General features: G+C 37.6%; 4 protein-coding genes across 9 annotated transcripts; 1 reads left to right on the plus strand and 3 right to left on the minus strand.

Moving 5' to 3' along the window:
- Positions 1 to 27: 27 nt before the first annotated feature.
- On the minus strand, positions 28 to 2,701 carry LOC105259592 (tryptophan--tRNA ligase, cytoplasmic). 2 transcript variants are annotated; one of them, XM_011271628.3, is made up of 5 exons: positions 2,332 to 2,701; positions 2,161 to 2,245; positions 1,836 to 2,067; positions 689 to 1,626; positions 28 to 600 (listed from the first exon to the last, which is right to left on the minus strand). In XM_011271628.3, the coding sequence occupies exons 3-5, from the start codon at positions 1,993 to 1,995 to the stop codon at positions 433 to 435; spliced, it is 1,266 nt and encodes a 421-aa protein (XP_011269930.1). In that variant the 5' UTR covers positions 1,996 to 2,067; positions 2,161 to 2,245; positions 2,332 to 2,701; the 3' UTR covers positions 28 to 432. The 2 variants fall into 2 exon arrangements, with proteins under 2 accessions (XP_011269930.1, XP_025269353.1); XM_025413568.1 differs by lacking the exon at positions 2,332 to 2,701 and having other exon boundaries at positions 2,161 to 2,299.
- A 773-nt stretch (positions 2,702 to 3,474) lies between these two features.
- On the minus strand, positions 3,475 to 4,784 carry LOC105247852 (26S proteasome non-ATPase regulatory subunit 9). 2 transcript variants are annotated; one of them, XM_025413570.1, is made up of 4 exons: positions 4,585 to 4,784; positions 4,346 to 4,445; positions 4,036 to 4,226; positions 3,475 to 3,870 (listed from the first exon to the last, which is right to left on the minus strand). In XM_025413570.1, the coding sequence occupies exons 1-4, from the start codon at positions 4,714 to 4,716 to the stop codon at positions 3,643 to 3,645; spliced, it is 651 nt and encodes a 216-aa protein (XP_025269355.1). In that variant the 5' UTR covers positions 4,717 to 4,784; the 3' UTR covers positions 3,475 to 3,642. The 2 variants fall into 2 exon arrangements, with proteins under 2 accessions (XP_025269355.1, XP_025269354.1); XM_025413569.1 differs by having other exon boundaries at positions 4,346 to 4,457; positions 4,585 to 4,730.
- Positions 4,785 to 5,743: 959 nt separating this feature from the next.
- LOC105247789 (ADP-ribosylation factor 2) lies at positions 5,744 to 7,662 on the plus strand. The gene has a single exon (XM_011252165.3). The coding sequence runs from the start codon at positions 6,262 to 6,264 to the stop codon at positions 6,802 to 6,804; it is 543 nt and encodes a 180-aa protein (XP_011250467.1). The 5' UTR covers positions 5,744 to 6,261; the 3' UTR covers positions 6,805 to 7,662.
- Positions 7,663 to 7,872: 210 nt separating this feature from the next.
- On the minus strand, positions 7,873 to 12,863 carry LOC105247794 (E3 ubiquitin-protein ligase ZNF598). Of its 4 annotated transcripts, none has more exons than XM_020030079.2 (3): positions 12,843 to 12,863; positions 11,455 to 12,032; positions 7,873 to 10,965 (listed from the first exon to the last, which is right to left on the minus strand). In XM_020030079.2, exons 2-3 carry the CDS (start codon positions 11,866 to 11,868, stop codon positions 8,599 to 8,601), a joined length of 2,781 nt encoding a protein of 926 aa, XP_019885638.1. In that variant the 5' UTR covers positions 11,869 to 12,032; positions 12,843 to 12,863; the 3' UTR covers positions 7,873 to 8,598. The 4 variants fall into 4 exon arrangements, with proteins under 4 accessions (XP_019885638.1, XP_011250487.1, XP_011250478.1 ...); XM_011252185.3 differs by lacking the exon at positions 12,843 to 12,863 and adding an exon at positions 12,526 to 12,706; XM_011252176.3 differs by lacking the exon at positions 12,843 to 12,863 and adding an exon at positions 12,490 to 12,706.
- Between the last annotated feature and the right edge of the window lie 200 nt (positions 12,864 to 13,063).

Here is a 13,063-nt window from a genome sequence, read left to right on the forward strand (position 1 = left end):
AGGCGGTAAATCTCTTGTTTTGACATGTTTTTTTTTTCCTTTATTTTTACATCGCTATCTTGCAGTGCGCTGTGATTGATCGGTGTTTTTCAAATTGTTGGTGAAAAAAGTCGCAAATATGTTCCTATAAAAGAACATGAAATTTGCACAAGAAATTTGTACATCTTTTTTTTTTTTTTTTACAAAAGAGTATTTATACAAAGCTATACAAGATCATTTTTTAATAAGGCAGATTGAAAAGGCAGATCAAAAAAATAATATTTAATCTTTTATAACGCGAAAAGAAGGCGCGGAAGTTATAGAATGTACTTTGTAATTGTTTGTTATAATACTTTGCAATAATCGTTTTATAATAAATAAATAAATACCGCGAAAATATAGGGTGAATTTAAATAATATCTCGCATAGTTCGGTGCATGTTATGCGTACGTGTTACTTCATTTTCGATACAAAGCCGAGATCTCTAGGGACCATAAATTGTTTGATCACGTCATCCGTTATTTTACTTTTCGCTTCTTGATGCGCAGCGACAAGTCGTTGTAATATATCAATCAGCTCCTTCTTCAATTCGCCTGTCAAGATTTCTCCACTAGTGTAATCCTGAAAGTAAACAAAAGATACGTGTTATACATATATCGCGTTGTAATTTTAATTCTAAATTAAGAAATGTGATGAGTAGAGAACTAACTTTTCTGATTTGTTCCAGTCGCTCGTCGTCCTCTAAGAAAAATCGTAGCCACTGATAAGATGTATCCACCTCGCAATTACCACCAAGTTGTCGGTGCTCTTCTATGGTCGCTTGACCACCCGAAAATGCATGCTTGTTAACTTTGTTCTTGATCTGCTTGGCAGTATCTGTGAGAAATATTGCCGTGTTGTTGTCGCTCGCCGACATTTTCGTCTTAGATCCTTGCAATGCTGGGAAAAAGCTTGAGTGAAGCAAGGCCGGCTTGGGAAAACCTAGTTTAGGCGCCACGTCCCTCGTCATACGAAAATACGGGTCTTGATCGATTGCACACGGTATTAGACAATGCACTTTGGCATCCTTGAAGATGAAGGGAAATGAGCTAGAAATAGCCGGCGCCGCTTGTGTCGGTGGAAACGAGATCTTTGCGATTGGATCGCTATCTCCAAATCCGAAAATGCCCTTTACTTGATTGAATGTGACGCATCTTTGTATCCTGATCATATTTTGATAGAATGTTGGATTATTTCCTATGTGTTCCAAGTTTGAGAAGATAAACGTCTTCTCAGGGTTGAAGCCACAAGCGATAATATCTCTAGCATTAGCATAAGCCAGTGTAATGGCATCTTCTATCTTTATATTCTTCCATATAGCTTTCTCATCATCTGTCAACTGTACAACTAAAGGAACATTGAAAACATCTTGCAGCCATTTGCAGAACATAAAGGGTATGAGATGTCCCAGATGCATTGCGTGAGTACTAGGTCCTCTACCTGTGTACAAATAAAAAGGCTTTCCCTGTTCATAGAGATTCAAAATAGTGTGCATATCCCTGTGAGAGAAGAATATTCCTCTTCTGAGAAAGTGATGTGGTTTCTTGCCAGTAATCTTTTCAAATCTAGCTAATAGCTCATCGTCTATCTTCGAGCTTCCGAATTTTCCTGAAAAAACAAGAACACAAAAATAAATATATAAAGAGCAAAAAAATAAATTAGAAAAATAAGGGTCAAAGGCACTTGTCAAAGATATAACCTTCAAGAGGGAAAATCATGGAAAATCCTAAAAATTCGTTTGATTTTCACATTTTCTTCGCATATCTTGTGAGAATAATTATTCAGCAATAAAATACACTGCGCAAAGGGAAACTTACTAATTAACTTGTCGTAATCAATTCCGGAGTCATTATTACTGGTAACTATCCATGGTGTCACAACATCCTCGTCCTCGGTAACGCCGTTTACCGCGTGACCTTGAATCTGCGCATTTTCCGCCGTCATATTTTCCTTAAGGATGTGTGCTCCAGGACGCATGCACTTTCTCCCGGAAAGATTCTTCCTTTCGTCGCTTATGGAACAAATTATCACCGTTTACCACGTTGCAACCTGGAAAAGTCAAGGGCCGGTAGCAATATGGGTATGGAATGATCGTGGGATAAACTCGCGCATGCGCACTAATGCAACTTCATATATACATACTTTACCGTAATAAGAATAGCGTTGCACCCCTTGTGAGCGCCAAGAGATGGGAAATGTCAAAAGGAATAACGTGCACATTTCTACACTAGGTCGAAACAATAAAATGCACTTTTTACAACTTGATGGATAATTTTTTTATCTTATTTAAAAATATAAGAAAATGTTCATTACACTTGTCTGTAGGTGCATCCTGTATTGTACTCGAGCACGAGTCTGCCAAGATCGGTCACCTGGGCGATGACGTTACTCGCGCATGCGCAAAAGGTCCCGCCAGTGACATGCTCTACGATCGTTCCACATGTTTCGATCCTACACGAAATCATGCGTCACCTTGATCTTACCTGATGCGCACGCAATCAAATCGCCGCATTTCAATAAATATCGTAGTTGCTGAAATGATGCAATCGCCTGTATTATTGTCTCATAAAAATCGTGTCCGTTATAAAACGGGCACGGGTTGCAGATTATAACGCACAATCGATGTTGAATAAAAAAATTATCTTTTCCATTATCTTCCCGTCCGTTTTACATCGTAATTTTTTTTAAAAATTGAGAATTTATAGTTCTGTTTGAATATGTATATAATTCGTTGAATACGAGAGGTGTAATCTCGATTTTATTATTTTATATTTTATATTTATATTATTATTTTATATTTTTATTTATATTTTATATTATTATTTTATATTTTATATTATTATTTTATATTTTATATTATTATTTTATATTTTATATTATATTTTATATTTATATTTATATTTTATATTTATATATTATATATTATATTTTATATTTTTGTATATATAATATTGTATATATATATATATATATATCTCACAGCTTTTTTAAATGATTTTTTAATATGCCATTAGAATTCAATTAAATCGATGTGTCATCGTTTCTGACGTCATTTTCGTGAAACACGTACGAGACACTTTCCGGAACTTGACGAATTCCATAAATTTTTGTTTTGACAAAGCGTACGGTTTACGTATCGCAAGCTACTAATGATATCTAATGATGATGTTGCAATCTTATGATGATGTTGCAATCTTATGATACACTGATAAGATACTAAACTTGATTTTAATTCAATGCTTTCTCCATTTTATCTTCTTTTTTCCCTTTCCAAGTTTGAACACGTCTTTATTACATTTTGAAAAGATGAAAGTATAACTAACAATAAAACGAAAATTATTATAAAAATACTTGAAATTATATCTTTTCATATGTAAGATAATTATTCTTCAAATTATTATTCTACATCAATTTCAGTTTTATTTTAAATTATGCTTGCACTACAAGTATACAAAGTTTTACTCAGAATCTATTTAATCCCAAAATATAATACAAGATATATAGTAAGAATACATATTAGGAATAATTTACAAAGATACATTAATAAGATACACATAAAAATAGTTTGTATGATCACTTACTGATTAACTTAATAACTTTATGTATCGCTCTTACTAATTAACTTTATCTCTCAACTATTTCTAAAGGTATCACATTGCAACCTAAGAGACCTTTGCCGACCCAGGGGCGTGGAGTTAATGATAGAACTATGACATTGGATCCACGTTTGATTTTTAGATTAATTACCTTGTATCTGCTATTTTCCACTAATTTTCCAATATCTGTTAAAGATTTAAAGTTTCGGTAATGAATGGATCCAAATTCCAGTATCAGATCTTCAACTTGAATTCCCTGAAAAATCAATAACTTATATTCCTCTTTTAATATATTAAATAATATATATATATATATATATATATATATATATATATATATTTCAGTAGCAAATAAATATATTAAACTCAGTTAAAAATACAAGATTATTAGACTAATATGTATAAGAAAACAATAACATACTGCGATTTCTGCTGGTGAACCAGGTGAAACTAAATTCACTCTAAGGAAAGGTTCCAGCGTTTCTGTCTCCAGACTATCAGATACATTGGGAGTTACAGAGTCTTGTGCTTTACTTCCCTCTGCTAAGGCATGAACTTTATGCAATCCTTCCTCTATCTTTTTCATTAATGCTTTATGATCATTTCTGAGACCTGCCAATGCAACATAATCGAAATAAATAAATAAATAAATAAATAAATAAATATATATATATATATTTATATTTATATTTATACAGAAATCATAATCCAAAACAAATATATTTACGCACATATTATTTTGTGCCTTGCATGCCTCACTTGATAAACATCAATATCTTGTCTGGGATATCCTTCAGAGTCCACCAGTGATTCATCCATGTCAATTTGATTCTGCAATATATTCTGCATATATATCAAAAATATAGAAAGTCTTCAAAAGTTGACAAATCATGCTACAAGATGACCTTGATATTTTCCACGACAATAACATTTCCTTTCAGTATGACGTAAAATATTATATAATACATACGGAATCTAAGAGTTCCTTCAGCGCTTGTAGAGTAGATTCAATTTTTTCTTTATCCTTTATTAATTGAAGAACAGCATCTTTAGCTTCTTGCAGCTCCATGTCGACCACCATTTTTGTTTTGATTGGTAACATGAATCAAGAAAGGTCGAGAAATATACAAGTACGTAATTATATTCTCCGGGCCCTGTTCAATAGCCTAACAAATTTTATAAACAAGACTCAGAAATTATTGTCTTTTGCGATATATTTAGATATCGTTCTTTACGATACTGCAATTCTTAGACCGGTTGCACCAACGTTATTTTAGCTTTAAGCGAGACTTAAATATATGTCTATTATCTTTATCTTTCTTTCTAAATAAATAAAGAAAGACATATATTTAAGTAATATATTTAAGCAGAATTTAAGTTTCGCTTAAAACTAAAATAATGTTGGTGCGACCGGGCTTTAAAGCAAACGATTAGATAGGAAGTTGATGTAAGGGAAAAAGAGAAAGAAAAATTTTTTTTTTGTAAATTTTAAGGATGTTTTGTATGTTTTGTAAGGGGATGTTATATATATATATATATATATATATATATATATATATATATATATAAAATTGGGCTTTGTTTTGGCTAGAAATTTTTTGAGTGCAATTTATTTTCGAACGTAAAGAGGTATCATGAGAAAATTTTTGAATTACATTTAACTAAAAAGTAAAACTCGTTTTTTAACATTTAGTAAATTTTGCTCCAATATTATTTTTTTTTACTTCAGATACGTTTCCCATAAGAATGTTAATTTAAAATTATATTTATTATTATTTTTTATTATTATTTTTATGATTATTTTTTATTATTTTTTATTATTATTTTTATTATTATTTAAAAATTATACTGAAGATTCTAAACATATGTAAGGACATTCTGTACAATTTTCATTAAATTCTCAATATTTTGAAAATAGGTCAAACATCCTTAAGCAATGCTTGAAATTGGAAAAGAATTTTCACATAGTTAGACTCGCGCCAAGTATTAAAATAAAGTGGAAAAAGAAGAGCGTAATTAAACGTACTAATTTTATTATCACGAAGTGAAAAAAATTAACATCCATAAAGTATATTATCTATTCAAATCGCGCGCCTCCCAAGCGCACAAGTTGGCAACAACGCGCGACTAACTTCTCGCGATGCGACAAAGGGACCGCGCTTTATCATTCCCTGCATGGGCTGCATGGTGGTCTCTGCGATTTTGACGCGAGATAGGTCCGAATAAGGGCGATATTCGATCGGCGAAGGTAAAGGTAAAGCGCGAGTGTCGACGCCGAGCATTTTCATCGGCAGCCTTCCAACTTGGAGCGGACGAGTGTGGCGTGCGTGATCGAATCCTGCCAACTATTTCCGGCGGCTTGGCGCCTCCGGTCGCGAGTGACGTTTACTACTCCCCGTGCTCTTCTGGGTGTGTTGCTGCCAGAGTCGGCGGGGCGAGAGGCGAGGGACACGTCTGTCTGTGCACGTCAGCTGGACGAGATTTTGCGTCAGAAGGATAAAGCTGAAGTCGACTGTTGTATCCCGTCGCGAACCAGCGCGAGATTTCGTCATCGTACATATATAACATCATCGGTCTCGTGGCGACTTCCTTTTGAAGTTCTGCGTGACCCTTGGCACTGCTGCTTGCGCCCCGATCCGCGGAAAAGATGGGTTTGACGATCAGCAGCGTGCTCACACGGTTGTTTGGCAAGAAGCAGATGCGGATACTGATGGTGGGTCTGGACGCTGCCGGTAAGACCACTATACTCTACAAGCTAAAACTCGGCGAGATTGTCACCACCATACCCACGATCGGATTCAACGTCGAGACGGTCGAGTATAGAAATATTTGCTTCACCGTGTGGGACGTGGGCGGCCAGGACAAGATCCGGCCACTGTGGAGGCACTACTTCCAAAATACCCAGGGTCTCATCTACGTGGTGGATAGCAACGACCGGGAACGTATCAGCGAGGCGGAACGCGAACTGGCAAACATGTTGAAGGAGGACGAGTTGCGGGAAGCGGTGCTATTGGTGTTTGCCAATAAGCAAGATCTACCCAATGCCATGACCGCTGCCGAGCTTACGGATAAGCTAGGCTTAAATTCATTGCGAGGACGTCACTGGTACATACAGAGTACCTGTGCCACGCAGGGACACGGATTGTACGAGGGTCTCGACTGGTTGAGTAACGAGTTAGCCAAAAAGTGATAGCGCCTCATTGTAATCAGTATCTTTAAGGACAATTTATTCATCGATATGGACGTAGAATGGACAGAAGTCACTCAGCAATTTCCATCTTTGATCAAATTGTATCATCTATAACAGTACAGTAACAATCATGTACAGTTTAACAGTAACAGTTTCTCTATGATTATAATTGCTTACAGAAATTGACGCAAATGCAAACAGAGGAAATTAGAGCGATCTGTCAAAGTTTTTATCTCCTAGGTACAATAAAATTTGTACGAACTGTGTTTCAAAAGCAAAACTTGTTTCATAGAAAAGAAATGTGTGAAAGCATTAGATTATAATATAGATGTTTTTGCATCATTTATAAAAACACATACAGAGGTTGTACATAATTCTAAGTTCCTTTATACATATACTTATGATTAGGTAAATTCTAATTCTACTTTTTGATAAATCGAGTGACATCTCCATCAACAGATTTAATTGCGAAAAATTTATTTATTTACATGTTATATTAGACATATAAAAAAAATTATTGGATGGCAATTTATTTCCTATATCTTAATCTACGTCCATACTATTCATTAGAAATGACATATAATGTATTATGTGATGTTACATATACAGGTCGTTTGCACTCTATCCTGTTCTAACAGATAAGTAAATTTTTGAGATAAATAATTACTAGTTTATAAGGCTTATAGATAAGTACTTGATTAACTTTAATATCGTGAAAAGAAATAAAAATAATGATTTCTGAGCTGCAATTCTCATTTTTAATAAAAATAGACATTTAAAAACTGTAAGCAGCAAGTTTAAAGAGGAGGTCCATTGTCATAATAAACTCTGAAAATATAGAAAGGATATACAAGTTAATCAGTTTTTTCACCTTGTAAAATAAAAAAAAAATGATATCGTTTTCTTTTTTCCATTAGTGTAACAAAAAAAAAGATAGATGGAAAAAGCAGGTTATGAAATATAATAGCACTTGTTTGCTCGCTCATCAAAATTATGTATTGTCGTGTTAAATGAATGTACAACTTTATTACAGTACAAAACAGTACAATAATACTACAAGTACTGTATAATGTATCAAACAATTTGTTAATATGTATGGTGTTATTCTTTCATATACATATATATATACCACAGCAATCTATTCCATCTCTAATACATTCTGAGAAATATATCAAATAAATTATAGAAGGAACTCTTCTATCTTTTTTCTCTTTTTTTTTTTGTACGAACTTTATGTACACAGGATATCTTAAAGTACAGAGCACAGAAATAGACAATCGTTGAAACATTAGTGCGTCTCGTCACTATATATATATGTTTGCATCTCATCATTTACATAACTTTTAATAGACTTATTTGCATTCAGTATATATTATTTTTCATGTAAAGAATTTATTACATAAAAAAGAATATTTCATCACGTTCTCATCACGCCAATTGCATCTCGAAACATGACACCATTAATACAACCGTTCGTAAAACCTCCGATGTACTTATTTTTTCTTTTATCTCAATCGTTTCACAATTTCCTCAACAAGTATTAAATCTATGGCAACTAATTAGCATTAATTTTACGCATAAAAAGTTTCAACGCTAATAAGAATTGATTGACTCCTGGAATAAATATTACGCTCGTATTCTCGCATAAAGATAAAAACTCTCTCGATACAGATTATCTCGAAATGTTGATAAAAATAATAAAAGCGATATATATATTTACAATGTTTCAGCGCTGACAGTTGGCTAGCTCAAGTCTGAGAAACTGACGACGACGGACAAGGGAGTGCAATCGACTCATTTACGTACCCACGTATTTTTGGGCGGTGGTGTGTTACTCTTATTACCCAGCGCCGGAAAGTGATTCTCCAACGTATGACTAGACATATGCATTCTAAAGTCCGTGCCGTTCTTGAGAATCTGGCCGCACGTTGCGCACATCTCCAGTCCCTTCGTTCTGCCGCCAACTTCCTTTTTGTACACCTTGAACAGCTCCTGCTGCTTCACGATATCCGGCAACAGTACCAAAAGTTCGGGGAATACACTCTCGAAAGCATTGGTGCCCATAACTTCGCGACAATGCGTGTAATATTCTTTGGCGTCGCAGGTGCCTGCACGAAAGAGACCGCTCACATAACGGAACTCCTCGATCTTATCTTGCTCGATGAGAACCTCGTTAAGTTTTGCCACCAGGCACGTGTTTCGTTTCTGAAAATCTGGCGGCGACACGTAATAAGCTGGGGCAGCATGCTTGCTATTGTTATCCGGCAAGATAGAGTAGCTCTCGCCAGAGCTGTTTGTAAACGTCAAGCCATTGCTGCCGTGCAACTTGTCGATGCTGTTGTATTTGATGGTGAAACCGGGTGGCGGTAAGGTCGACGAAGCAAAACCCGGAGGTGGATTCGTGAAACCCGGCGGTCTGCTAGTATTGCTGGTGCTACCTAAAGCAGGGAAGTCTTCCGACCGATGGATATTATTATTGGTAGTATTCAAGCTATCTATCTTGAGTTCGCTGCGTTTTCGTTGCTTTTCTCCGTTCGACGCAGCATTGCTTCCACTTTCGGATTCTGTATTGATGACGGCAATGCCGGAATTTCCGTCAACATTGCTTTTACTTTTCCTCTTGTCCTTCTTATTCGCGTGCTCCGACTCCTTCGAGTTTTGTACACTCGTAATCTTGGACGAATTATCGTTGCTTGTAACATTGTTAGAGCCTTGCGTGGTTTGCGAGTTCTCTTTAGATATGACACAGTGGCAATTATCCAAGTCATTGGTATTCGTCAATTCGACTTCTTTCTTTGCCGCATTTACATTTGACTTGGAGCTGTTAGACTCATTTCCGCTCGAGCTGTTACCATTTGAAGCCTGTTTCGCTTTTTTCTTTTTCGTTTTGCCCTTCGTCTGATCCATCGTTTTGGCATTGTTGCTAGAATTCTGCGAATTTTGTCCCCACGATGGTACCACCGTGATTATCGATTGCTTTTTCGATTTCGATTTAGGAGTTAAACTAGGAAAATCTTCGCCGGATTGAATAGGCGGTGGCGATGGTATCGAAGGCGGCGGCGCGACTCTCTTGGACTTCGCTGGTGCGTTCGCTGGTGTCGATTTTGAACAGGTCCACTGAAGGACTTCTTTCCATTGAGTCGAATTGGCAGTACTGGTAGACGGCTCGGTACTACCCAAGGCTGGGAAATCGGAATCTATCGACAATTGTGCGGGACGTATCCTAATATTGGGTCCAGACACTCTGGTGGTAACGATGCCGTTTGGCTCGTGGTTTACCTGAATAGAAACGTTCGAAGATGCGGAAGCTTTCTGACACTGTGCCATGCCGCTGGATCCCGAGGCGTTACTACTGCTGGAGACACTGAAGTTTACTGTTTTCGAGATGCCAGGTCCAGCCGAGTCTAAGCCTAACGCAGGAAAATTTTCGTCCGTTACAGCGAGCGGTTGATTCCTCACAGTGCTGCGAATGGTCACGTTCCCTCTGCTCTTGGTCTGAGTCAGGGTAGGAACGACAGGAGTAGCGGCATTGCCACCTAACGTGGGAAATTCATCGGTACTTTGCACATCCACGGAAGGTTGTCTCGTGAAGGTAGGTTCGTTGTTGGATACAAACGAATTGGACCCGCTTGGTACCGAGGTTTGTTGATAATCCCTTGAACTATAGTCTCTACCATTGTAATCTCTTGTGTTTCTCGATGTGGACGCGCCCAGCATGTTTCTTCTATTCATTCGATTTTCACCGCGTGGCGCTAGAGTAAACTCCAGCTCTAATGTTCTCGCCTGTTTAGCGGCGGCTTTACTCAACTGCTTACCGTGAACGCTGGCCTTATGCGCCTTAAGATCTATATCGGTTCGGAAAACACTCGTAAATTTCTCTTCCGCGCACACTCCCTCCTCGCACAGATAGTGCTCTTGCCGAAAATGATCTCTGAGATAATCGTACGAGCTATAATACTGATGCAAGCCATCCGCATCGCAGAAATGACAGTACAAGTGATCGCGTCTCAAATGCCGATACAGTTCATCGTTGTCCATGTAACGCTGATCACAAAACTCGCAGAGCGGATGACCTTTATGACTCTTATCATCAACATCACCTTTTCTTCGATGCGTGGCTAAATTCGATCTCGTGTAACAACGCCTTTCATGTGAAAATATCTGCAGATAAAAAGAAATTATAAGTATGATGCATGTATATTATTTATTTTTATTATTATCCATTAATCTTTGCTTTTCGGCTTAGGATAGACTTTCTGTTCAATACATCAATCTTTACAATAGAAATACTTATGTTTATACGCATTTTATGTTATCATGCGGTTAATCTATAAACTCTATACTAAACAGCTTTTAATCTTTTGTATCTTTTAACTCTTAATTCTTTAAAATCTTGAAATCATGAAACTTTAACTTTTCTTTAACTTTTAACTTTTAAAATCTTCAAAATTTTTTAATCTTTAAATTTTATTTTATTTTTTTTAATTTTTAGAACGTAAAACTAAAACTATAAAACATAAAAACATAAAAACTTGAAAACTCAAAAGCTCTACAATTTAAAATCTTGCAAATTAAACACTTATATGATGGATGTATACATATATATATAATTTCAGTCGCTTATTAGTAAAAAATACAATAGCATCTTACCTTTAAGTTTTCTACACATAGATCACAATAATGCAGCTCGTGTCGTTGTCGCATATGATCTTTCAAACTGTTGAAACTGCTAAATACTAGCTTCTCCTTACAAATGGAACAAGTATTGGCTAATAATTCGGTGAACTTTTCTTGGATATCAAGACTAGTGAAGTAAATGTCGTATCGAGTATCTAGCAAGTTTGTCATAGTCAAACTATTAAAGGGTTTGATCTCTTGCGTGAACACAACCTTTGGTAGATCCTGCCGGCAAATAGGACACTCGTTTTGGCGACAGAGCACCCTCATCCTGGTGCTGCATTCGAAACACACAGGGTGCTCGCACATGCCAATGCTATAGATGTCAACATTCTTGTAGCACACCACACAGGTATTACTATTCAAACTATCATTATTCCCAGACATCCTGGCTACAAGAATCAAGGCTCTCCAAGTGTTCTGTTTACTCTCGCAGGAATATATCCTACTGTTTGAACTCTCGCCGCAGTGTCAACAAATAAAAGCTCCTCTATGCCAATAAATATTCTTTGTTCCGATATCAGTCAGCAACAAGGACAGGACACTGGCTCCTAAAAACAAAACACAAGATGTGAGACGAAAGAGAGAGAGAGAAGAGGAAACTAAGGTAAAAGAGAGAAGCGAAGAGGTACTCTAATGCAACCGCAAATCGCTCGCACGTTTGAACGCGGTAATCGTACGTCACGCGACGCAATCCTCGAAAATATCCGAAGATCGTGGGGAAAACTGGCGTGAGATTCCTTCGGCGATTCGTCGGCGCGCGACCGGACACGATTCTCCGAAAATAGACGACGGCTCGCTAACTCGTCGGACGCGAAATTGGCAGCGGTTTGAGCAGATGGCAGAGATTCTCGACGGCGGTCGAGGGAGGTTATCGAAATCGCACGGAAATTCAGCGGAAATTCATTTTTTTTTTTTTCGATCGCGCGAACCCAACCGAGAGGAAGAGGGGGAGGGAAAGCGACAGAGAAAGAGAGAGAGAGAGATAGAAAGAGAGCGATGATCGACCTCGTCGAGAAAGCGTCGATCGTAGGACGTTTCTACCTTACGGCTGTCCACCGTCCACTTGTCCGCGGTACGTCACCTCCCTCCGCGCCGCCTCGACGGCGGCACCAGCTCGGAAACGGGGATTATCAACTCGCGCGGAACCCGGAAACGCGCGTATGTCACCTGCGTACGCGCACGCGTTCGTATTTTTCGGTCGCGTCACGCGGCAGCGACGAGCAGTTCGTACCGATCGGCGATATCGGCTGCGGTCGTCGGAAGATACGTCACGTATGCGAGGGATCCCTCGTCACACGCTGCCGACTCCGTAACTGTGGGCTCTGCGGAAAAAAAGAAAAGAAAAACAAATGACAGACCGCGATCACCTAACGTGGATTCGGAATGCTCCGACGTGGATATTATTGCGCTCTCGAGGCTTGGGACACGTTGTCGATCTCGCTTTTTACCGACTGTCGCGTATCTCGAGATTCGCCGGCTTGCGCGAATTTTTCGAATGACGGGCGTTGACAGATGGGATGAGAGTCTTTTCATGGGAAGTGACAACTCGTCCGGCAAATTCGAACGTGATTTTTTTTTT

This window comes from Camponotus floridanus, unplaced genomic scaffold, assembly GCF_003227725.1.
Source record: "Camponotus floridanus strain SB8 unplaced genomic scaffold, Cflo_v7.5 scaffold69, whole genome shotgun sequence".
NCBI classification, from domain to species: Eukaryota; Metazoa; Arthropoda; class Insecta; order Hymenoptera; family Formicidae; genus Camponotus; species Camponotus floridanus.